Source organism: Rhinatrema bivittatum, chromosome 3 (genome assembly GCF_901001135.1).
Source record: "Rhinatrema bivittatum chromosome 3, aRhiBiv1.1, whole genome shotgun sequence".
Taxonomy (NCBI): domain Eukaryota; kingdom Metazoa; phylum Chordata; class Amphibia; order Gymnophiona; family Rhinatrematidae; genus Rhinatrema; species Rhinatrema bivittatum.
The window spans coordinates 375631177-375657476 of record NC_042617.1 but is presented as its reverse complement, the minus strand read 5'-3'; the positions used below and the strand labels follow the sequence as shown (position 1 = coordinate 375657476).

At 43.5% G+C, this 26300-nt stretch overlaps 1 protein-coding gene across 1 annotated transcript in view; it reads left to right on the top strand.

Moving 5' to 3' along the window:
- LOC115088599 (dynein gamma chain, flagellar outer arm-like) overlaps positions 1-26300 on the top strand; it is a 535861-nt gene that overhangs the window by 210877 nt on the left and 298684 nt on the right. The window contains exons 40-45 of the mRNA XM_029596857.1: positions 662-775; positions 1642-1773; positions 7480-7704; positions 13638-13746; positions 16711-16838; positions 20057-20125. Coding sequence (XP_029452717.1) covers positions 662-775; positions 1642-1773; positions 7480-7704; positions 13638-13746; positions 16711-16838; positions 20057-20125 — 777 coding nt within the window. The remainder of the gene's footprint in view (positions 1-661; positions 776-1641; positions 1774-7479; positions 7705-13637; positions 13747-16710; positions 16839-20056; positions 20126-26300) is intronic.

Sequence of the window (26300 nt, the reverse complement as noted above, 5' to 3'; positions counted from 1 at the left end):
GGGATAAGATTCTCCCACTTCCGGTTGTAAATCCTACTACACTATTCTCCCACTGCCACCGTGTAGCAGTCATGGTAGTAACAGATTCCTTGTCAGAAAGGAAGTCTCACCTGAGCTGGAATTCTTCAGTTCCTTCTGACTCTCCTCTGCCTTACCCAGATCCTACAGCGGTGAGGCACCCGAATCTTCCCCCCAAAATAAAAAAACAAGTACAAAACTTACTGCCTGATTCACCGAGGCTTTTCTCCCATTCTGTGTCTATGGGAAAATCCCTTGATGAATCAGGCCCTTAAGTAGATCTGCATTGGATGTACACTCCAGCATCTCCTTTCCCCTGTCCTATGTTAGACATATAAGTATGTAGTTAGCTCACTGTACATAGGTCAGATTTGGCCTCTGAAATAAAACTGGGGCAAGAGAGCCATCTAGGAAGCCAAAGATGACAAAAGAAAAATGCAGAAAGATAAGAAAGGAAGGAAAATCATCAGTTTATGCAGTTAGTGTCAGACTCAGTTATGCATGGTGATATGAAAGCATTCACTCCTTTCAAATTGCATTCTGTCAAGCAGGAAATCCAAGTGGTGAATGCCTCTCTACATTACCTATGTGTCCGTTCATTTTGCCAACTTTTCCAAATTCTTCACCATTTTCATTTTTATAGCCTGGTGTGTCCCAGGAGGGCAATCATCCAACATTGTACAGAGCACCGATTAAAGGCATGACCGCTGTATCTGTGACTGCCGGTGGTGGGGAAATACTGCATTTGGATGAACAGGTAGGATCTGACTGGCCTAGGGCATTGACAGGTCGATTGTTAGTATCTAACATGGTCCTCAACTGCAAAATAATCTGCACTCCAACAGTAACTGAAATACTTAAGGCTCAGTTTACTATGCCTTCCCCCCAAACACAGAAAGGACTTGAGTGCCTCACTTAGGTGGCCAAATTGTGCCTGCCTATATTCAGGAGATTTTTCAGCTTCAAATTTAGGATCCCGTGTTCAGCTGATAACTGGCGGCCCAGATTTAGGTTGTTCAGACTTGAGCATCACCCGGTTTCACTGACTAGGAGTGAAAATCATTGCTAGCCGGCTGAGTCTTCTGCTTTATTAAAGAACCCACCGCCTCCTTGCTCCAAAGTTGGAGATCATCCCCTGTCACTTTCTGATTAATAAGCAATCGCTGCTCATATTCCACTCTCCCCCAAGCCTCTCTCATAGTACCCACGAGTACAAATAGGTTTCCCGATCCCTCCTCCCTCCCTCACATTTCCTGCTGAATTAATGAATGCCAGTTTCTATTGGCTAAAAAGCAGTGACGGTCTGAGGTTATTAAATGCAAAAACAAAGAAATACCTCAGTGCTGCTAGTAAAGTAAAAAGAATATTCTTAAATTAAAAGTAACATAATTTATCAAAAGAAAGAACTACAAAAAAAACTTCTGATTAGGGTAAAGAAATATATTTTAACTTCATTTTTGGAAATGTTACTAGAAGGCATTGTTGCGTTAGTTATGGGGATTTTCCTTTCTGTTTTATTAATTTGCTTTAATTTACATTTTATTATTATTTTGTTAGTTTGTTACCTTCACAATGCAAAGAATCATGGTTTGTTTAGTTGCTCCAAACTTCTGATCAATCCAGGTAGCCATCACATCGGAAGTGAAGATTTGGCTTGATAAGTTACGAAGTTCAGTATTTAGGACCATGGAAAGTAATATATCCAGCTTAGTCCAGGAGGTTGATCAAGCAACTGTTGAAGAATGGATACAAAAGGTAAGGGTTTGCCAGATTTTCAGTGCGCGCTCATGCATAGGACTCTGACTTTCCTGATGCACAACATAATTTATCAGTCTGGAGCAAAAATCTTATTTCTGCTTCATGCTTATGTCCGTAGACAAAATGCCTAAACTAGTCATGCTGCAGACAAATACAAGATCAAGTGCATCTCCATTGACATTTTACATCTATAATCAACTCTTTGTGATTTCAGCATATGCAGACTATACATGCAAATAGATACAACAGAAGTAGATCTTAATGAATCATAGTTCACAATAGCCTTAATTGTTAGTCCTTCATAACAAAATATAGGGGTCATTTTTCAACAGGGTGCCTAACTACAAAAAGCCCACATGTGCTTTTCGCCCCACACAAACCCGGTCAGTTTCCAAACATAAGGTACCCATGCATATTGTATTCTGAATATTGGATTGTTATGCGGCTAAAAGTCTGTACATACACTTATATGATGAAAAATAGCATCAACTATGCACATTAGTGGCATGCCTACCTCACTCAAATTTTTGAAATGTAAATGTATGCACAAAGCATACAACCCTGCCTCTGAAATGCTCCCCCAAAACACCTCTGTTTAATCTAAAAGTATGTACATTATATGTGGGTACTTTCAGGTAACTAAAAATCTACTAATGAGGATTCAGTCAATCTGATAGAATTACTGGTTGCCCATATTGGACAAAATCTGGTAGCTGTCCTTCTCAATAGGCTGTTAAAGCAAGTGACAGTCAATGATATAATCCCTAAGAGGCAATGTGGCTTTCATGTTGGTAGAAGCACCATGGATATCATATTCACAGATAGACAGCCATAGAAGAAATGTCACAAGTTGCACCAAAACCTCTATGCAGTATTGTAGGTTTAACAAAAGCTTTTGAGTCTGTCAGTAGGGATGAACTCTAAGAGTTTAAGAAAATTGGTTGCCTAATATACAGCATGAGGGCTTTTTGTTCAATGCAGATCAGAGAGCTTCCTCATCTCCAATGGAGTCAAACAGGGATGTGATCCCTTTGCGGGGTCACCTTCAGAGGTTGCTGAGTACCAGCCAATTGTTGGCAGCCACTGGAAAAATTGCATGGTTCATGCTCTGAGGAGCAGTTTATGCCTGTGAGGCCCAAGAGTTCACTGGACAAAACCAATCCACTTCAAAGATTGTGTTCCAAAACAGAAGAAATGTTTACGGAAACAATCAATAGTCTAGCAGAGCTAGAATCACACCACAATTGAAATGAAAATCAGATCCAAACAGAGTGTAGTTTCTTCCAGAATAACAAATCACATATGCCAGACGCAGGTGTTATGCTGCTTAAGTTCAGTTCTACAACTCTAAGATCCCAGGACATCCCATCAAGGCTTTTTATCTCTTCAGACCCACACAGGAAAACTGCAGAATCCCCTTGTTTCACTCTCTTACTTATACTGACTGGCTTGCCCAGGAGAAATGCTCCTACTGCTTTCTGGCGGTAAAGTCTTCTTGAGTTGGTCCTTGCCACTTAAAGAGAACCCCTCTCTGCCACAGATTACACAGGATACAGCTTCTTGCTGCCCTCCCTGGCCCCCAATATAAAACATGCACAAACCAACCCAGAAATCCTTCTGGCTCCAGACTATAGCTCCTTCCAGTGCCTTGTGGAAGCACCTACATACTCCCCAATTTGCTCATCCCCTTTGGGCGAAGAACCCTCTTATCATTCATAATACCAGCTACACTCTCAATTGCTACAATACCATTGTTGGAAAATTCTTCATTTTAAAGAATAGCACACCACACTCTAGTGAACCAAAAGGTCACACTTGCTGTCAACAACACACATACAAATTTGGAAATCACAAAAAACCCCATTGTTTTTGATATTTCGTGTAATCCCCTTCCTCCGTTCTCTGGGGGTCACCTTCTAGCACTTCAAGGGTGAGAACAGCATGTCAGCAGTCCCTAAACAGGAGGGCCAAGGGGAATCAGGCACAAAAACCCCCCCATTAGTATACACTCAAAATGTTGTTCCAAAACAGAAAAAATGAATTTATTGTAATGTTCAAAAATCAAAGTCCAATAAAGGCAGAGAAAGTCCAGTAAACAGCCCAGACTTCAGAAAACAGTAATCTCACGTCTTATCCAGTTCACTGAAACTCACGATGGTTGATCACTCGTTTTCACTCAAGCTGCTTGAGTTACCAGTCCCAAAAGAATCTCAACCTTCTAGGCTTCCACTAAGGCCCATTACTTCTTTCAGACCCCAGAGAAAACAACCTGAAGACTCTTCCATCCAGAATGCAATCTTCCAGCTTGGAATTCCTAAGGGAAGAGAAAGGAGGCTCTGATTGAAACAGATTACAGATATTGAAAAAAAAATTGAATATGGCATGTACAAAATTTTGGACACCCTTCCAATTGATTCATTAGTACTTTCTTTTTAAGTTTTTAAAATAAGGCCCAAAACATTGATTGACTTGTTAGACCTCCAGTTAGTCAAGTGAAGACAATTCCATGGTTTTAACAAATACTCTGATTCTGATTGTTGTTCTGTCTACTTTCAACAATCATGGGATCCTTTAAACAGCTGTCTGAGCTTTTGAAAATGAACATAATTCACTCCTACAAAAAAGGGGAAGGCTATAAAAAAAAACTCTCTTAATTCTTCCAGTTAGCAATTTCAACTGCCAGAAACATTGTTCAGCAATGGAGGTTACATGATACTGTGAGATCAGGGTAAGATCTGGAAGACAAAAATAAATCTGATAGAATTGCTCAAAAAGTGGTCAGATCTGCAAAACAGAACACACAGATCATGCAAATGACCTGCTGAAAAGTTAATCTGACACGGACTACAGATCCACAATACAGCACTGTTTATATGAAGGGTGCTTCACTCCCTCACTATTAATACTACTCCTTGACTTAGTACAGATTTAATATCCAGCATTTTTTTGACCATCCCTTATAATCCCTCTCCTCAGGTGGCCGGGATGGGTCAAGCTTTCCCTTTAAAACCTGGGTTGAGCATGTACAGAATGTGGTTGTTGTTTTGTTTTCAACGTCGGGCCTCATAGCCTGTTCCAGAGGGGAGAGGACGATGCCCTGCTTGTCAGTTCCCCCACAAACCTGAGAAAGTCACTGTATTGGAACATATTAGAGAGATCTTTGTTTTTCCTGATCTGTTCCATTTCAGGACAGAAGTCACTCCTGACTGAAGGGGAATAGGATAGGGCAGTGTTTTGCCCTGCTCTAGTACTTGTGTGAGGTTTTGCAGTTGCCGAGAAGAGAAAGTGGAGAGTGTTTTGCTTTTTTATTTTTGTTCATTTTCTGCCACCGATTTCCTGCTCACCAGAGGGAGAGAGGCGTTTTGAATGTTTGGAAGTATTTTGGACTTTGCCACCTGAAGATCAGCATTAGGGAGTACCATCTGAGAGACTGAAATCTATCCATCTACTGGGAGCCCATTTTTATGGTCACCTAAGAATGTGGGTTTTCCAGGTATCTCCAGCCTACAGGAACACTTACTCTGAAAGAATTAATAGAGGAACAGGCACATGGGACTTTTTTTTTTTTTTTTTTTTTTTACAGAGCTTCTGGAATTTTTATTTTGCAAAACTGGACTTTGAACACTTTTCCTTGGTTACAATAAAGTTAATTTTTGAACATCCATGATCAGTGTTAAGCCTGTTTTCTTCTACAAGGAAATGCCCTCAAGCTGGCACATCTGAACTGTGAGAACCAATTTGTGAGAGATTTAAGAGACTGTGGAACGGTCCTCACCCCTGTGAGCCTAAGGCCTCAAGGTTTATCCTTCTTACCGGAAGATCCCTGGCACTCCAGTGGCCTGCTTTTGAGTTAAGACTGTGTTGAAAGGAAATCTGGGAGAGACGGTGGCCCTGGGGATTGTTGCGTGCCCCTGTATTTTGGGAGTCACCCAAAGAGGGGGTTACATATACAATGATCTGAATGGGAGAGTTGTCATAAGGAAACTTTTTTTTTATGACCTCATCCCAAAGGTCATCATTTAAAGAATGCAAAAAAACCCCAAAAACCCTTGAGAAGCCTGAATCTTTTTGAAACAAAGTGCTTTGGAGTGATGAAAGGAAAATTGAATTGTTCAGCCACATCCGTGCAAGATACATTTGGGGGAAAAAAAAGGAATCATTTGAAGAAAGTAACACCTTGCCAACTGTTAAGCATGAGGGTGAATCTATTATTATTTGGGGGGGGAAGGGTTTGGTAGCCAGTTACACAGGAAATATTGTGTGGGTGAAAGAAAGAATGGATTCAACTCAATATCAACATATCCTAGAAGCTAATGTCCCACAGGCAATGAAAAAAATTGAATAGGAAAAAAAGGTTAAATATGTCAGCAAAACAATGAACCAAACATACCTCAAAATCAATCATGAAGTTGTGAGAAATTGAGGAGAACCTTGCGAGACTGACAGACTGGGCATTGAAATGGCAGATGAAATTTAATGTGGACAAGTGCAAAGTGATGCACATAGAGAAAAGTAACCCACACTGTTATATGGTACTAGGAGTTACCTTGCAAGAAAAGGATCTGGATGTCATTGTAGACAGAAATCCTCAGTTCAGTGTGCAGTGGTGGTCAAAAAAGCAAGCAGAATGTTAGTAATTATTAGGAAATGAATGAAGAATAAAACGGAGAATGTTGTCATACCTCTGTATCGCTCCATGGTGAGACTGCACCTAGAGTACTGTGTGTAATTCTGGTGTCTGCATCTCAAAAATACATAGTTGATCTAGTAAAGGTACAGAGAAGGATGATGAAACAGTTCCACCATGAGGAAAGGCTAAAGAGATTAGGGCTGTTCAGTTTGGAGAAGAGATGGCTGAAAGGGGATATGATGTCTATAAAATCATGTGTGGAATAGAACAGGTAAATGTGAATCAGTTATTTACTCTTTCAAAAAATCAAAGTCTAGGGGCCACGCTATGAAATGAATAAGTAGTAGTTAAAACATTATTTTTCACTCAATGCACAATTAAGCTTTGAAATTCATTGCCTGAGGATGTGATAAAGGCAGTTAGTGTAGTTGGGTTTTAAAAAAAGGTTTGGACAATTTCCTGGAGAATTCCATAAACTATTAACCAGGTAGACTTGGGGAAAGCCTGTGCTTATCCCTGGGCATTAGCAGCAGGGCATCTACCTCCTGTTTGGGATCTTGCCAGGCACTTGTGACTTGGATTGCTCACTGTTGGAAACAGGATACTGGGCTTTGTGGATTCTTGGTCTCACCTAGTATGGCAATACTTATATTATGTGTAAGTACGCATTCAAGTAAGCATTTTCAGAACAGTATATGTGCATACTTTATAAAATACCTGCTTCCAAATTTAAATCAGGCTTATTAGGTAGACATGTTATCTATTTTATAAGGATCTCTGGTGCTGAACCTCAAATAAATATTGGAGTCATTTTTAAATAAATTAGTGACTATATACTCCCACTACTTGGCTTCCTTCCAACATAGCTGACTCTGATCTCCCTTCAGATATTGATTATGTTTTCCTTATTGTTCTTGTTGAGCATGCATCAGTCAAAGGAACTATATAAATACAATGAATTACCAAGTAAATAATTATGCATTACATATTAATTAATATTAGTATTTTGTTTCTATTAATGGCATCAATTGTAATATATATATACCGTATATATTTTTTTTTTTTCATGACAGTACCCAGCACAGGTTGCAGTGCTTGCCCTGTTCTACAGTTGGACTAAGGACTGTGAAGCTGCAATTGCAGAAGCAAAAATGAACCATAAGGCCTTACCTGGTGCCAGAAAAAGCTATTTAGTAATGTGCACCAGGTTATCTGGTGTGGTTTCTAAAGGGACTTGGAAGAACAGTGAAGAGCCCATCACGCAGTGCCATAGGTTGAAGCTGGAAAATATGATCATGGTATGAAAGATATCCTTGAAGATATGTATGCTGGTGGTATACCTCGTGATGATTTGTAGAGAACATTTTACTTTTTTCTACATACAAAATGTGCTTTCAGTGCTGAAAATGGTTTTAAATATGTAAAAATATGGTGACATGATGTTATTCTAGTATTCATTTCTGAATTATTGTGAATGATTGGATAAATAGGCATGCTTCTACTTACTAATAGGGTAATTTTCAAAAGAAAATGTAATTGTAACATACTATCGTAACAATTTTCAGAAGCCCATTTACCTGCGTTAAGTGCACTTAGCATGGGTAAAACCTATTGAGAATTCAATGGCATATATTGTAGGAATTTTCAAAGTCTGATAGTATGCCCATACATAACATAATACTGTAAACCCTCACTTATTGGAAGGGCCACATAAATAATTCTACCTCTCAGCTGTGTGATTTAGGATGGGCATGTGTAACATGTTCACACAACTAAAAGTTCTCTCATGTTGGAGAGGAGAGGCTGGAGCAGAAGGAAAAATAAAATAAGAAAACACAAAATATTAGCAAAATCAGTGCATGCACATTTACATAATTGAGAAATCCTCAGCCATGCAGTGATCCCTTTCCGTCAGAACACAGATGGAACTTCCATTGTCTATTCCTTTCTGCAGGACTCTGTGGTCAAAGTTCTGGGAAACTCGGGGAAAATCCTCACAGCTCGCTCAGTCCCCCAAATAACACTTAGGGGTAGATTTTATAAATTTACACATGCGCGTACTTTTGTCTGTGCACCAGGCGCGAACAAAAGTACGCCGCATTTTATAAGATACGTGCGCAGCAGCGCGTATCTTATAAAATCCGGGGTCGGCGCGTGCAAGGGGGTGCACATTTGTGCAACTTGCGCGCGCCGAGCCCTGCGCGCGCTGTCCGTTCCCTCCAAGGCCGCTCTGAAATCGGAGCGGCCTCGGAGGGAACTTTCCTTCTACCCTCCCTCACCTTCCCCTCCCTTCCCCTACCTAACCCACCCACCCCCCGGGCTTATCTAACCCTTCCCCCTACCTTTGTTATCGAAGTTACACCTGCTGGAGGCAGGTGTAACTCTGCGCGTGCCAGGGGGCTGCTGGCGCACCATCACCCAACCCGGGGGCTGGTCCGGAGGCCTCGACCACGCCCCCGGGCCGGCACCACACACCTGACACACCCCAAAACACCCCAAAATTCGCGCCACCCACCCGACACGCCCCCGACATGCCCCCCTTTGCGAAGCCCTGGGACTTATGCACGTCCCGGGGCTTTGCGCGTGCCAGAAGCCTATGCAATATAGGCTTGGCGCGCGCAGGGGCGTTTTAAAAGGGTTACTAGCGTACCTTATGCGCGTAACCCTTTTAAAATCCGGCCCTTAAATTCTTATACTGTGTAGGAAACAGAAGCACATCCCATTATAGTAAAAGAAGAATTTGTTAGCATTGGAAAATTAAGAAAATTAGCTTTTTGTAGGTTATAACAGAAAAAACAGAAACTCCAACCTTTCTCTTTCTGTTCTAATTCAAACAAATTAAGAATGAGTTCCCAAAGTTTCCATCTACATTCTGGCCAGAATATTAGCACAAATTCTCATTTTATAAATTCTCACGTGATTGTTGAATACTTTTGACAAATTTCTCTGCAATACAGATGGCTGATGAAGCAGTTGATGATGCTTGGGAAATCCACGATGATGCTCCATGTGGGCCAGATGATCTTCTCCAAAATAAAATAAAATTCCTTCTCTTTTCTGAATAAACTCACAACAAACCTTCTGAAATTTCCTCAAAACTAATATGTAATTAAAATAATGCGGCTGACTTAGACATTTTTCAGCCATGTATATTTTATCTATACTTTTGCCAGAAATGGTATTCTACCAAGGAAGCACCAAGATCCTAACTTGGGTCCCGATGCTCCCATGGTAGAATTAAAGGGCCATGCGGTCCAACATGCCCCCCCCCCCCCCCCACACACACACAAAAAAAAAGATTTTAGAAAATCACCTTTAAAGTGATGGGGGCCACCATCGGATATTTACAAGGCCCCTGTCGCCTTTTTTTGTCTCCCAGACTTTTTCTGAGAGAAAAAAGAATGTGGCAATACCGCCATGATATTTTGTGGGAAGGAATAAAATATCGTAGGACAGACCCCCCCCCACCCCCAAGATATTGGGCCCCTGCTGAGAAGAAATGTTATGGCTTTGTGAATCTAGGCCTAAGTTTGCCTACCACTCATAAAATACAGGCACTAGATTAATACTGTTTATTTTTCAAAGAAAGTCCACAACCTCAGTGTCTATCTTCATGCAAAGTTATCAGTGAAACTATATAAACAATCAGTTGTTCAGAACTCTTTTTTCAAGTTCAAAGAACTGTGTCACCTCAAGCCTCTTTATAGAATCTTCCAACTTTCACTCTATTCTTCAGTCTCTTGTGTTGTGTGGCATTGATATTTGCAATTCCTTTCATTCAGGTTTATCTCTATCCACTATATGGCCATTATAGATTATACAAACCTCAGCAGCCCGTTTACTCACTGGATCTCACATATGCGATCACGTCACTCCTGTTCTTAAAGTATTACATTGGATACTAGGGATGTGCAGACAAAAGGTTTTCGTTGATAAGTTGAAGTTGAGGGTCGATTTCGTTCAATATGGACATATGGAGAATTCCATAAGTTGAGGGTCTGTCCATACGTTCACCGGTTCCCTAAATAAAAATTTAAACCCCTCACCCTCCTTAATCCCCCCCCAAGACTTACCAAAACTCCCTGGTGGTCCAGCGGGGAGTTAGGAAGCCATCCCTGCACTCGTCTGCGATTTCCTCATGGCGCCGATAGCCTGTGTCACAGGGGCTGCCGTGCCATTGGTCAGCCCCTGTCACATGGTCACCGGCGCCATCTTGTACTCCTACCACGTGACAGGTAGGTCATGTGGCAGGAGGTCGCTCCGGGACCCCCGTTGGACCCAACCGTAACTTTTGGCCAGCTTGGGGGGGCCTCCTGACCCCCCCAAGCTGGCCAAAAGTTCCGGTTGGGTCCAATGGGGGTCCGGGAGCGGAGGCGCGGAGGAGCACGTGACGTCCGCGTCACTCCGACGTGACGCCGACGTCACGTGCTCCTCTGCGCCTCCGCTCCCGGACCCCCGCTAGACCCAACCGGAACTTTTGGTGAGCATGGGGGGGCCTCCTGACCCCCCCAAGCTGGCCAAAAGTTCCGGTTGGGTCCAACGGGGGTCCGGGAGTGGAGGCGCGGAGGAGCACGTGACGTCCGCATCACTCCGATGTGACGCCGATGTCACGTGCTCCTCGCAAAGGAATACAGGGATGGCTTCCTGACTCCCCGCTGGACCACCAGGGAGTTTTGGTAAGTCTTGGGGGGGTCAGGAGGGTGGGGGGTTTAAGTGTTTATTTAGGTTCAACGTATTCAACATAGCTATGTTGAATACGTTGGAACTCGCGATGCGTTTCTGCTCAAACCTTTTTTTTCTCTTTTAAAAATATAAGTTGCGTTTTACATATGCGTTCAAAACGAATGCACACCCCTATTGGATACCAGTTCATTGCCGTATACAGTATAAAACCGCCATAATTATTCATAATCTTCTTTACAACATCTCTTCTCCCTGAATACAGTACACTTTGAGAATTCACACTCCTTCACATGCTCTGCATTCTGCAGGCCAATGTCTGTTGGACATTCCATCTCCCAAAACAGTATGCGTCAGAGAAACTAGAGAATGCTCCTTCTCTATTCATGCCCCACTCTCTGGAATTCACTGCCAAGTCACATACAACTGACTAAAGATCCCATTGAAAACTCATTTATTTCAAGATGGCATTCCCTTAAGAATAACCTCTGTATGTGCTTCCTCTGACTAATGTACCAGTAATCCAATATGATTTTGCATCATCTCCTTTGGGCATCTATTGTCTTATATAATAGCTCCCCTGCTAGCTGTGATGCTGCAAAAACAGTATATTTTCGATATATTGTATAACATCTTATGCAGATTATTTGGTGACTATTGTTTATATGTTACTTTCATTTTACCCCACCCCAAACTAATAGAAGGGGCAGGTAACAATTTCAAATAAATAAATAAATACTAGCTTGAAATAAAACAAAATCAGGAAAAATCTAAAAATCCCCTTATTTGACCTTGCTATAAAAAACAAGGAAACAAACAACTATCTGTTTTATTACTACTGGAGAAATAATTTTCTTCAAGATCATTACCAATCAGAAAACTTCCAACTACCAGAAACTGCTTTTCCTTTGTTATAAGCAGCAAGCTGGAGGCTGCAATTAAGGTCTCACCTCATAACTACATCTCTGTATCTCTCACTCTGTCTGTCCCAATTTGTCTCTTTTTTCTTCAATAACTATTCTTTTTTCAAAGGGGCATCAGTGATTGGTAATCAGTCTCATCAGCATTCAATCCCTTGTCTCTCTTTGGCTCCACGCAGGTATTGCCTACCCAAGCTCTCATGCAAAAGTCTACGATTGATCATTTTAAATGAAAATAGTGTCCCATAGGCTGACCAAGAAAAGCAAATTATAATAATTTCTAATATCCTCCCTGTTCCAGTAATGTCCACTTGGTTTTGCTATTGGCCAGTGGATGGACTTTGCCAGTCTCTTAACTTGCAGTTATAAGACATAGTCTCTTCAACTTATTAACACTTCAAAGGGAAATACAATTCTCAAATGCCTATCATAATAAGGTTGATTATACTTTTTTTCAATGAATATCTGCTGGCTTCAGCCCTTAGGCATTTTCTCTATGACTGACAAGCAAAAGGATCGCAAAGAGTTGTTTACATGTCATCATTTGTCCTCTAAATTTGCTTGCAGAGAAAGAAATATTTAACTTAATACTTACATTAACACAATTGATTTTAGCAGACATGGACTATTTGGCTCACTTGGGGCCTGATTTTCGAATGCTTTTGCCCCATTCTGTGAGACCTGCTTGAATGAAAGGGTGAGACCCTACCAGGTGGCTCTGGTAAATTCAAGCTCAGGCAAGTTTGAGACTTGGACTGAGCCTTATATTATAACTAGTAGTCCTGCCCCTGAGGAACTGGATTGGTTCTCAGGCCCTAAAAGGGATTTCTAGAACAAGGAAGGGCTGTTGAGTTGCTGTGAAATCCAGATTTGTGATTAGGAGGTCTGCATTCTAACTGGAATTATTAGACCTGCATTGTAAGTACTTATTTTTGGATGTGGTTTACCTGAGATTAGGAGTGAAGCTACCTGGAACCACTATTGTATGTGTTATAACCCATGCTAGAGGAGGGCACTGCCCTTGTTTTGAATTTCCTCTATGTTGTCTGCTACGTGTTACTGGAAATAAAATCAAACTTGGAACCTGAAAGAGACTGTGGTTTCAGTATCAGGCTTGACACTAAGTAAGGAGTTCTCAGTGAGGGCTGCAACCAGTTTTGATTTTTGAGATATCCGCAATGAATATTCAGATACATTTGTCTATCCTAAGAACAAGGCTAATTTGCATAGCTTGATTACCCTGAATTCCATAACTGTTTGTGGTCAGAGATGATATTTTGGATGTCCAAGTTTTTGACATGTAACTTCTGTGTAGCCTTTTGCATATGTATGGCCTGATGCCCTAAGGCTTTTCCCCCATTTCCTGTGTTTGTGTTGAAAACAAAAATCTTAATAAATTGGGACCCTAATCCTCAAAGCATAGCCATCATATTGTAATATGTTGATGAACCTCAATAGGCTAACAAAAGTTGTATCTTTTTGCAGTCCTGGCCCTGGCTAATTATATTTCCAATTGCAGAGTCAAAATCTGCTCATTGTAACAGTGCTGGGTGTAAGAATTTAGGAAGTAATTGCTTTATTGTCACTGTCTGGCTTTTGAATAAAATAGTATGATTTCCTTTTTTTATCAGCATATCCTTTATCTATGTGACATCATGGAGAGGTTGACAGCCAGCAGGATCCAGGAGGTCACAGACTTTGACTGGAAGAGAGCCATGAGGCTCTATCTGAAAGAGCAAGGTGAGTGTTGACTAGATTGTGTATCCTTGGAATTTGAAATGATACTTTTAGCTGTTTCCTTATCTGGGGCCCTCCTTTTCCTTTACTAAAAAATAGATGAAATTCTATCAAATGTTGAGAAACAAGGGGTGCACAATTCCCTCTATTGCGAGCTATGGCAATGTTCTCTTGTGCTCTTACAGGAAAATCATCCCATACAAACTTAGGAAGTCACTTACTATGCCACGATATTTCACTGCTTGAAGGGAAAAATTCAGCAGGCCGTTGAAAAACACCATGGAGGAGGGAGGCATTTCTGTGCTGTTTTCCCCTTCATGGTAAAATATAGAATATAGAATATAGTGGCAGCTTCCCTGCGATATCTTTTCCTGTGGAAAAATTCCACAAGAAAAAATATTGTGGAGAAAAGGAAAGAAATTGCATGATGGTGGCCCCTTCACCCGGGACTCCCTCACTTCCTGTAGAGGGGGTCCAGAAGGGGAAAAAACGGAAAAAAATAGAATTGACCATCACATCTCAATGCCCTATTTCTCTTCCCAAACCCTTTCCTTTCCACAAAAGTCAACTCTCCCTTCTCAGCCCCTCTCAATACAACCATCCCCTCCCAAAGAAAGCTAGCCCATCCCCTTGAACCCCATACACCCCCTAACCTACTCCCTTCGGTCGTACCTAGTAGTCTGGGTGGGGACCTGTCCTTTCCTGTTACCAAAATGGACTCTCTTTATGGGCAAAGGCCCCCGGTATCAATTCCGCTAGGAGAGCAGCTAACGGTTATAGGGTATGTTCAAATTTCACATCAGACCACATCTTCCCTTTTTTCTTATTTTAGTGTGAAACATATCAAAAGAGAATCAGTGGCAATCCCTAAAGCTGTTCTGAATCTCCAAGCACTTACAATCACTTTTATAAATCATATGTTTCACTGAATACATATCAAAACCAACGAACATGATGCAATGGCCTTACGTATTTCCTTGCATCATATTCTAATATTCAGTTGCTATGCCCCTAGCCAATCATGGGTCCGATCTACCATTCCCAACCCAATCATATATTTATTTACTAATTTATATCATAATGCCATAGCACACCCCGCTACCAATCACTTAGATCTTAAGGCCATGTACCCTTATCAGCCATCTTAGGCCTCAAGGTTCTGTGTCCCTTATGCTCCATTTTGTAGAAGGCATCATGTGATGTTTTCTTCACCTCAACTTAAAAACATGTTTTTCATCCCTCAAAAACAGGAAGTTTTGCAGTTTTGTTCTAGCAAGGCTACTGGTACAAATCTAAAATTGCCCTAGATTTCAGACAGCATGATTGCAACATTATAATCATAAGACACTAGCATGTAGAAACAGCATTCTTAGCCTAACTTAAAAACTTTTTCCACTGTGACACTCATCTAATTAGAGATCCAAGAATCTCCGAGGTCCCAAATTAAGGACCTCTTAAAACTCTAATTCCATATTTCCTGGTATCGTGGTGGCTCCCTGGTAGTCTATTGGAGTCCAGAGCGCATCTAGGGCAGAGTCTAGCTGGTGCCATTTTGGAAAATTATGCTGGCCAGCCCAGAGCATAGAGAGCCACTAAGCTATCAGGGACACTCCAGACCACTAGGTATGATTGAGAGGATGGGCTAAGGTGAGGAGGGGGGCCTAGGGGGTGGTTAGTTTTTTTGTGGGGAGACTGGCTGGCATTGACATGTGGGGGGGGGTGTTGGGAAGGGGGGATAGACTATGGTGGAAAATGGAGGGGTTTGAGAAAGGGTCAGGATGTTGTCACGCAATGGTCGATTCTATTTTTTCACTTTTTTTCCCCTGCTAGGCCACTTCTACAGGTGGCAGGGGGTGGGCAGGGGGTCCTTGACATGTTGGAGATGTTATTTCTGGCCAGTGTGGCCCTTTAAATTTCAGCACAGAGGCATCCTGATGCATGTTAATGTCCTGATGCCTTGAGAAAAGTTAGCTACAACTCCTGAGCTGTAGCTAACTTAACAGAAAATAATGCTGCTTATGTTGTTCCAGAAAAGCTGCATTATTTTAGTTGCATGATATTAGGCATGAATACATTGCTTTGCATGCATTTGCAAAAATTATGCATGCAAAGCAGCTCATTTACTCCTGGATGCACTAAGCCACAATGTTTTTCACAGGAGAGATTCCACTATCTTGGGGGGGTGTTGCTGCACTAGTGGGGGCCCCTCACCCTAAAGAGCATTTCAGCTGTATGGCACGTTCTTTGGTCTCACGGCCAAACGCCGCAGTACAGAAGAAAATGGCAAGCGGCCCTTTAACGCAATAGCAACTCCAACCTCACGGGACCGCCATCACCTTAAAGGGCTGCTGACCCGATAAAAAAAAAAGTCACGTGCAAACGGGGAGGCAGAGCGGGGGTCAGTGCTGATTTCCGTCTCATTGCAGGGCCGACAGTTGAGGAGGCCCCAACTCTCCCAAAATGTTAATAAAAAAAAGAACTGTGCGATGTCAGCCTAAGTCCCCCCTTCCCCCTCCCCAATGCTAAAATATAAAATGTGTCCCTGGTCCCTGCTGCCAAACCCCCACCCCCCACTCCCCAAGTGACAGTGATGGGCCCCTCCCCCCCCCACTCCCCAAGTGACAGTGATGGGCCCCTCCCCCCCCATCCCCCCATATTGGGGGCAGGCCGGAGGTGGGAGGGAGATGTTCCAGGAGGAGCAGAGTTAGCAGCTTAACTTATGCAGATAACTCTGGTAGTGCTGTAAGGCCGTCCTAAAGTTAGCCGCATATATTTATCCGGCTAACTTTAAGATAGCTGGGTATATTCAGCGGCACTGCTGTGCCGCTGAATATCCTGGTTAAGTTAACTGGAGAGGTGTATCTGGCTAACTTAACTAGCCACTCCACGACTGAATATTGGCCCCATATTGTGTATGTGTAAGTTAACTGGTTAAACGACTGCCTAGCTTATTTTCCCTTGTTACAGATGGACTGTCCAGACCTGCGTTCAATATACTGGATGCGCAGTATGAATATGGCTGTGAGTTTTATGGTGCTGGGATTCCCCTCATTCTGAATCCAGTGACGGAGAAATGTTTCTTTATCATATCACAGGTGAGGATCAAGAATTACCTGCAATGATAGGAAGGAGCGCATGAGATGATTTTGTATTAGCAGTTTGCATTAAATGTGGGATAATGTGAAACCAGCCTTCATTTGCTTGAATCATGTGAGAATGCAGACTTAATATTTTATATAATCTCATTTTGATTCTACAAGAAATGTTCCAATCTCACAGACGTTTATCAGAAGGATGAGAAACATTTTGATGCCATAATTTATTTTATACATCTACATTTTTTTCTTTTTGGTATTTGTAAAGAAGAAATAAAATGTTAGAGTGCACTGTACAAATCAATTCCTTTTGTACCTTTCATTGATTCAAACAGCAAAAAGCTTCTGTGATGTCAGCTTTGCGGTTCGTAGCTCTCTATTGTATATGTAAAACTGCCCCCCCCAAACCTAAACCACCCCCCCAAACCCCACACAGAGTTAAAAGTGCCCCCTCTTATAGTGGTATAAAAAAAGTGACATATTGTTCTCTGCATAGTCTCTCTCTCTCTCTAAAAAGCTTGTCGCATGAGCACAACACACAAAGTGTTACTCTATCGCATTTGATGTTAGGAGCTGCTTTTTACCATTAACTCTGCCCAGACTCCTCCAACTTGCATAGCAAATGTCACATTTGCATACTAGAGCACGTTACGGCATTATCGCATGCGTTAAGGTCTTAAAGTGAAATGATAAATGACCCTGTTAGTTAGGGGGCGTTCCAAAGGCATAACTGGGAAGAGTTGAGTTAGCTGGCTAACAGGCCGATACAGTAAAAATCGCGGGACAGTGGGCGAGCACAGGCCTCTCTCCTGTGTGCGTGATTCAGTAAATTAATTTATTTAAATTAGGGCCTGCGGTAAAAAGAGGCGCTAGGGACACTAGCGCGTCCCTAGCGCCTCTTTTTTGACAGGAGCGGCGGCTGTCAGCAGGTTTGACAGCCGACGCTCAATTTTGCCGGCGTCGGTTCTCAAACCCGCTGACAGCCACGGGTTCGGAAACCGAACGCCGGCAAAATTGAGCGCCTGGTTTTCGGCCCGACAGCCGCCGGCCGATTTCAAACATTTTTTTTTTTTTTTAACTTTTTTTAACTTTCGGGACCTTCGACTTAATATCGCCGTGATATTAAGTCAGAGGGTGCACTTTCCCGGTGCCGAGAGAAATTAACGCTTGGCTGCACATTTTACTTTCTGAATCACGCGAGCATAACTAATAGGGCCATCAACATGCATTTGCATGTTGCAGGCGCTTTTAGTTTCGGGGGGGTTGGACACGTGTTTTTGGTGCGCTATTACCCCTTACTGAATAAGGGGTAAAGCTAGCACGTCGAAAATGCGCGTCCAAATGTGGGTTAACAGCGCACGATTCCCAGGCCCGGGAGCCATTTCGGAGGCCTCGGCCATGCCCCCGAAACGCCCCCGGGCCGGAACCATGCCCGCAGCCTGCCCCCAAATGACACACCGCCGCGACATGACCCCCAGGAAAGCCTGGGACTTACGCACGTCCCGGGCTTGCGCGCGCCGCCGAGCCTACTCAACATAGGCTCGGCACGCGCAGGGGGAACTTCGGGCAGGTTTTTTTGGGGGGGGGGGGGTCTGGCACCATATGTGTCACTGGTTTACTGATACCCCTTATAAGTATTCTTTGTTGAAAACAGTGTGATAAAAATTTGGTATTGTTACAGCTGAGGAAGGGTGGCACTTTCGTTACTGTAGGTAAACACTGGAATATAATCTGCATATATTTACAGTGTAATTACACAATTAGCCAAAGGTCCTTTGCTCTTCTCAGTGAGCTGCAGCAGTGACATCTGCCATAAGCGGTGTCACAATCAATCATATTCTAATGCAATCTTTAATCATTAGTTCCACCTTATACAATGCTTTTAAAAGCAATATAGAAGAGCCACACTGACATACCCTGATGATACCCACTTGACTCTGAAACTTCTGTTCAGCATCCATATAAGCGAGCTATTGTACACCATTGCTTCCCAAACTCAGTCCTCAGGCCCCTTCATCCAGGACTGTTTTTCAGAATAACTCTTAGACTTGTAGACCAAATGCACGGATATAAACTCATGAATATGGTGGAGAATCCTGAGGACTGAGTTTGGGAAAACCCTTGTATATTATGAAGCAGCTGTTGATGTACACCTGTTGTAGTTTTCCTGATGTCACTTGGAATATATGCATGGGATGATCTGTTTCCTCCTGCTTCATTGGGCTTCCAGTTCCACAAGCTTTCAATCCTAACTGTCTGGGTGGTGAGTCCTTATTTTTACGTCTCTCTACCCAACTAAACCAAGCCATTGCAGTTATGGTCCCCAGCTAGGGGCCCCATATCACAGCATCTTCTGTAACCTGGTTAATGTGGACCCTGCTCAAGCCAGGATTTCTCCACAGGTTTCCTAGGAGTTGCTGGAATCTTCCCAAAGTGGAAGGGACATTGAGGTTTAGGTGGCATTAGAGGTTTGGGGCTGGCACTGGAGGTCCTGCAAGTACAGCATTGGAGATAGGGTGATGCCACTGATAATAACTAGGGGTGGCACAAACTAAATCTATCACTGACCCTAAGTCTGGCCACCAGGTGTTGCCAATGAGTGATGATCGAGGCCCCTCAATCATCACTCTACAGCATCCCCCAACTTGGCTGGCCTAGGGAGCAGTGCCCTGGCTCAGGAATCAAACTCAGGTCTTCTGCATGGCAGTGTGCAGTACTTGCTACTTTGCCACTGGGCCAGATCTATGCAATGCCTTAACCACAGTATAGTTTATGATCCATAGTATGAAAGTAGTGCTACAAAATAGATATATGCATAGATTGAAAGATAGATAGATATAGATAGATGGCTATAGATATAGTCTTGAAAGAAAGAGATCACCATATTTTGTTTTGAATTGACAAAGTCTGTCAAGTTAACAGTATATCTACTGTAGATGGGGTTAAAGGTCGCAGACATGATAACACTTGGAACAGAAACCGAAACTACAAAGGGGTTTCTGGTTTAACCCTTCAAGAATAACATTAGAAAAAAAATTGGCAGCTGAATGTTTAAGGATGCAAGTTTTTCAGACTACTATTAAGGTCTCTCAGGCAGTGTCTAAAGCTGAAACTGATGAATAGCTATTAGGCAATTACAAGAAGACTTGATCAAACAAACTTCTAGTCTGCTTTCTACTCAAACCAGTCATATAACTGTATTTCATTATGTTTTAAAGACACTACAACAAGAGAATGCTGTAGCCCTGCAAGGAGATCACGGGGTTGGGAAAACAGAAACTATCAAGGTAAAGGCCTGTTTCTAGCATTTAGTTCTGAGAGATTTTGCAAATATAAATTGGGCCTGATTTTCAAAAGCATTTACATGCTTAAAGTTGGGTTTTAACACGTGTAAATGCACTTTGCCCGAGCGAGCTTTCGAAAATTGCTACAATATATGCCTTTGCAGGGGCGGCTCAAGGAAATCTGCCGCCTGAGGCGAGGGACGAGATGGCGCCCTCTCGCTCCACCCTCCTCTCGCCCCGCCTCCATCCCTCTGCTTTTCAGCTGCTGCCGGCCTGGCCTCCAGCGGTGGCATCAGCATCCCTCCTTCCTCCTCCACGCCGCAGGCCTGGCCTCTGGCGTCATTGTTGTCCCTCCTGCATGCCACCAGCCTAGCCTAGCCGTCGGTGACAGCCCGCAGCAGCAATCCTCCTCTTTTCTGCCACTACAGGCCTGGGTCTGCAGCTGTGGCAGGGGCAGGGGCAGGCAGGGTGAGGCGGACACTACAGTGGCATTTTGAGAGGGGCTATTTTTGCCGCCTCAAAATTCTGCCGCTTGAAGTGGCCAGCTCACCTTGCCTCATTATAGAACTGCCCCTGTGCCGCTGAATTGTCCAAAGGATTTACTCATTCAAGAGCACTTTACGCACGTAAATGACTTTTGAAAATTGCTAGAATAATAGTTACATTTACACATGTAAATCCTTTTGAAAATTACACCCCATTATATTTAAACAAGCAATTTTAAGGACTTTACTCCTGAATTATTTTAAACCCCTCCTTAAAAAAACACCAATTTCCCCACCTTTGAATTTGCTGAAACGTATGTATATTAATACCAGATGCAGAATTTGCACTTGTATTGTTTCCCTTTGAAAACTGACTGCAATACAATTGACTGCAGGCTGAAAGTTGCCATGTACATTATAATGTGTTACATTCACCGCTCATGGGATGACGACATGAGCGTCTTCACTCACCCGCCATGTAGCACAGATGCCAACACAATCTTCCTCCTTAGGCATGCGCGCGCCCGATGTCTCCTTATTTAAAGGAGCCCAGCAATGACATCATCTCTTCAGCCCTATCAAAGGGTCTTACATAGCTTCCTGCCTCACCTCAGCAATGAGTCATCTTGCTTCGTCCAGTTGCCTAAGCCTTGACTCGTCGGTCGGGATGGCAGGAAATTTGAATCAAATAGTTACCAACAAGGGCCCTGAACTTGGTGTTAGATGAAACAGATAAGTATGGGAAAATAAGTGTGGGAGCTTGCTGGGCAGACTGGATGGGCCGATTGGTCTTTTTCTGCCGTCATTTCTATGTTTCTATGTCTGTCTTCAGCCTTGCCTCAGCCTTGCTTCATCCAGCTCTTCAGCCATGCCTCAGCCTTGTCTTGTCCAGCTCTTCAGCCTTGCCTCAACCTTGCCTTGTCCAGCTTGTCTTCAGCCTTGCATTAAGCCTTGCTTTGTCCAGCTGTTCTTCAGCCTTGCCTCATCCAGCTCATCTTCTGCCTTGCCTAGCCTTGCCTTGTCCAGCTCATCTTCAGCGTGCCTCAACCTTGCCTTGCCAGCTTGTCTTCAGACCTGCCTCAGCCTTGCCTCATCCAGCTTGTCTTCAGCCTTGCCTCTGCCTCGCCTCATCCAGCTTGTCTTCAGCCTTGTTGTGCTCAAGCCTTGCCATAAGTCCTGCCGGCCGCCAGAACCCAAGGACTCAACCGGCAGGATTGGTGATTGGTCTAGGTGAAGCCTTAGCCTGACCCAAACCAAAGTATTGTTATCCAACTGTTGGCACTGGCCCTGTGGGCTTGCCCGAGAGGCTGCATTAACTGTGCCACAGAAAAAAGGGCTCATTTTCACACCAGTCGTTAGTTTTCTGAGGCCATGAGCTCAGCGAATGTGTTTCTGCAACAGGCCATTACCGAATCTGCCACCCAAGTACAGGAGCAAAAGGCTGAGTCCTATGTGACTTTACTCAACAAGCCCAGCAGCAGTTTGATCACCTGACTAGGTTACTTCAGGTTCTGACCCAGCATTTGGATACTGTGCAGGGCCAACTTCAAGGTCCGATCCCAGCTTTGGTAAACCCTACACTAGCACCCATTTGGGTGCCATGGAATCCATGATCCAGCTTCCGCCACCTCTGAGGTATAGTGGCAATCCCAAGGGGTGCAGATGGTTCCTCAATGTTTGCAAAATGCACTTTGAGCTACAGCCGGCTTGTTGTTTTCTGGTTATGTCAAGATTATGTATATTCTTTCATTGTTAGATGGTCCCACTCTTGCCTAGGCAACGTCTCAGAAATTTGGATAACTTCCTACAGCAGTTCCGCATGATCTTTTACAAACCCATGCGTGTTTCGTCCACTGCTCAGAACTTCTTTGCATTCGTCAAGGCTCTCGCATGGTGGGCAACTATGTAGTAGAATTTCGTATTTTAGCTTCGATGCTTGGTTGGGGGTGACAACAGCCAAACTGACATTTTCTGGCAATGATTATCTGGAAGAATAAAAAATGAACCAATCTAAGCCAGAAACCACAACCTAGAGCCTGGGTGTCTTGTAAAGCTGCTGGCTGTCCACAGCTCTTGGAAACAGTCCTCATGGAGGTAGAAGCCACTGCCAAGAAAGCAGGGTTTGTCCTCATCCAACATAATGTTCCTGAGATACGTAAGCCACTTTTCTCTCTTGCTGAAGGATTTGTGCCAGCCAAAGAGAATCACCTAGTGGAGGCTCCCCTACAACTACCAGAAACCCAAGAAATACCTGCAACTCATGTCAAGTCCCCCAAGTTCCTAGATGATAAAGATGTACTATTGATGTCTCCCCAGAAGCTGAGACAAGAGGTTTGGGAAGGGGGATACTGTCCCATTCACTGCTCATGGGATGACCCCATGAGCAGCTTCACTCACCCAACACTGGACCCACCACGTAACACAGATGCTTCCGCCATCTTTCTCCCTAGGCACACATGCCTGACATCTCCTTATTTAAAGGGCCCGCAGCAGGAAGATTCAGTGGTGCCCAGTGATGACATCATCTCTTCAGTCCTATAAAAGGGCCTTGCAGAACTTCCTGTCTTGCCTCAGCAACAGGTCGTCCTTCCTCATCCAATTGCCTAAGCCTTGCCTCATTGGACTGTCTTCAGCCTTGTCTCAGCCTTGCCTCAGCCTTCCCTCATCCAGCTCATCTTTAGCCTTGCCTCAGCCTTGCCTCGATCAGCTCATCTTTAGCCTTGCCTCGATCAGCTTGACTTCAGCCTTGCCTCACCCTTGCCTTGTCTAGCTTGTCTTCAGTCTTGTCTTGCTCAAGCCTTGCCATAAGTCCTGCCTGCCTCCAGAACCCTAGGGCTCAACCCACGAGAGGGGCAGTAATGGTGAAGCCTTAGCCTGGCCCGCACCAAAGCACATTCTCCAGCTGTCGGCACAGGCCACAGCAAGAAGGGCTCACTCTCATGCTGTTTGTTAAATAATAGAGGCTCTCAGTAGGGATGTGAATTGTTTTTTGACGATTTAAAATATCGTCCGATATATTTTAAATCGTCAAAAATCATTAGAAGCGCGATACAACAGGAATTCCCCCGATTTATCGTCAAAAATCGTAAATCGGGGGAAGGGGGAGGGTGGAAAAACCGGCACACTAAAACAACCCTAAAACCCACCCCGACCCTTTAAAATAAATCCCCCACCCTCCCGAACCCCCCCAAAATGCCTTAAATTACCTGGGGTCCAGAGCGGGGGTCCCGGTGTGATCTTTTACTCTCGGGCCTGCGGTGCGTTGTAGAAATGGCGCCGGCGCTACCTTTGCCCTGTCATATGACAGGGCAAAGGTAGCGCCGGCGCCATTTTGTTTTTTGTCCCCCGACGTCAGGAGCGTAGGAGATCGCTCCCGGACCCCCGCTGGACCCCCAGGGACTTTTGGCCAGCTTGGGGGGGCCTCCTGACCCCCACAAGACTTGCCAAAAGTCCAGCGGGGGTCCAGAACGACCTCCTGCAGTCGAATCGTGTTGCTGTATGGCAAAACGACAGTCCCCAAGGACTTTTGGCAAGTCTTGTGGGGGTCAGGAGGCCCCCCCAAGCTGGCCAAAAGTCCCTGGGGGTCCAGCGGGGGTCCGGGAGCGATCTCCTACGCTCCTGACGTCGGGGGACAAAAAACAAAATGGCGCCGGCGCTACCTTTGCCCTGTCATATGACAGGGCAAAGGTAGCGCCGGCGCCATTTCTACAACGCACCGCAGGCCCGAGAGTAAAAGATCACACCGGGACCCCCGCTCTGGACCCCAGGTAATTTAAGGCATTTTGGGGGGTTCGGGAGGGGGGGGGGATTTATTTTAAAGGGTTGGGGTAGGTTTTAGGGATGTTTTAGTGTGCCGGTTTTCCCGCCCTCCCCCGATTTACGATTTACATGATATTTACAAAAACAAAACCGTGACGATCCGATTCCCTCCCCCCCCCCAGCCGAAATCGATCGTTAAGACGATCGATCACACGATTCACATCTCTAGCTCTCAGGCCTGGTTTAAGAAATTATGGGACTTAATGCAACATCAGATTTGGATGTCTCCTCTCCCTTACCACATACACTCACATTTACATTTTGGGCTGAATTTTGAAATCCGTTTATGGATATAAAACCTGCTGTTATGCATGTAAATGGCTGTTCTAAAATTGACCCATGTTTAGTGTGTGTAAAAGTAGACACATAATTCAGTATTGCCTGTACTTTTATGTGAACCAGAGAGAAGTGTTCTGGGGGTGGGGGGAAGAGTTCAAACTTAAGCTTATATGATATGATTTTAAAAAGTATATGAGCAAATTAAGTTGCACAAGTTACACCCTCCAAAGAGCAGGTGCAACTATGTGCCAATTATTCTGTGCGCATTACCTCATCACTTAAGTGCAGATTTTCATAGTTAACATATGCGCATAAGTTCACTATGGAAATTCGGGATAAAGTCTGCATGCAAAAGGTATGCATAGATTTTAGCCTTCCTCACACAGTTATAAAATTATCTTTCCTGTAGCAAAGAAAATTACATCCCAAAACAAAATTCTCCCCCTCTCCTTTTTGCCAAACAAATAGAAAATCTCCTCGTTCAGTTTGCAAAGCGCTTTGAGCTTTTCTTGCAGAGCGGAGAGAGATTCAGCACTTTCCTGTTATGTTACTCCTGTGGGGCAACAAAATAAATAGCTTCCATTTTAAGCCCTGCAGGGTGGATGTATCCGCAGAACAGTAACACAGCAGAAGCAGTGCAGTGGGCATTGGGAGCTATATCTTACTGCCGCTCTCAGCCTGCTTGGGGGCCCTAAGGAATGGCCCTCAGGAGCAGTGGTGCCCAATGCAGTCACACTGATTACTATAGCTTTAAACCAGCTCTGCAGGCTATTCAGAATTGCTCCTATATTTTTCATTATGTTGATAATTTAATGAGATTTCACCTCTTTTTACAGAAACTTTTACCAGTGGTAACATTTTCAGGTTAAATTTTGAAAAAAAAAATTTAGTTGGGCATCATGTAAATGGAGGTGTTATGTGCATAAGTTGGCCAAATTTGAGCAATGCAGATTTTTTAAAAACATCTTAATATATGTACATAGTTCCATTACACATGTAAATTTGCTTGCACAAAAAAAGGACGATTTGAGGGCATGCTTATGGTTTATGTGCATAACAGTGATTTTCAAAATATCATACATGTGAACAGTATATAGTTCATTTTACACCACATATTCAAACAAGCAAAGTTAGCACAAATATCTTAGGTGTGTATCCACTCCATTTTCAAAGTCAACTTGTGCGTTGATCTTGTGTTTAAAGATAAAGGGGATTTGAGCTAGTGTAAGTTGGGGTTCCTAGGGAAATGTTCTCCCTAATCCTGAATGCCACTCTATTGGATCCAAAATAAAGAGGAAACAATGAAATTATGCTAAGGCTTATTATACAAATTCTCCACATACATTCCTTATCCTGTGAAGCTGGTCAAATAACTCTAAATAGAAATAACTAACCTCAATCTAAGATATATATATATATCACCTGAAGTTTAGATTTTTACCTGGGTGTGTCTCTGTGCTTCCTGGATGCTCTGTGATGTCTTCAGTTCTCAGAACTTCCTGTTGTCTGTTGCAGTCTTCCTGGTTTGAGTTTCCATGCTGATGGTTTTGTATGCAGTCATCATAAACGAGCTTAGCATATCATTGTAGGAATCT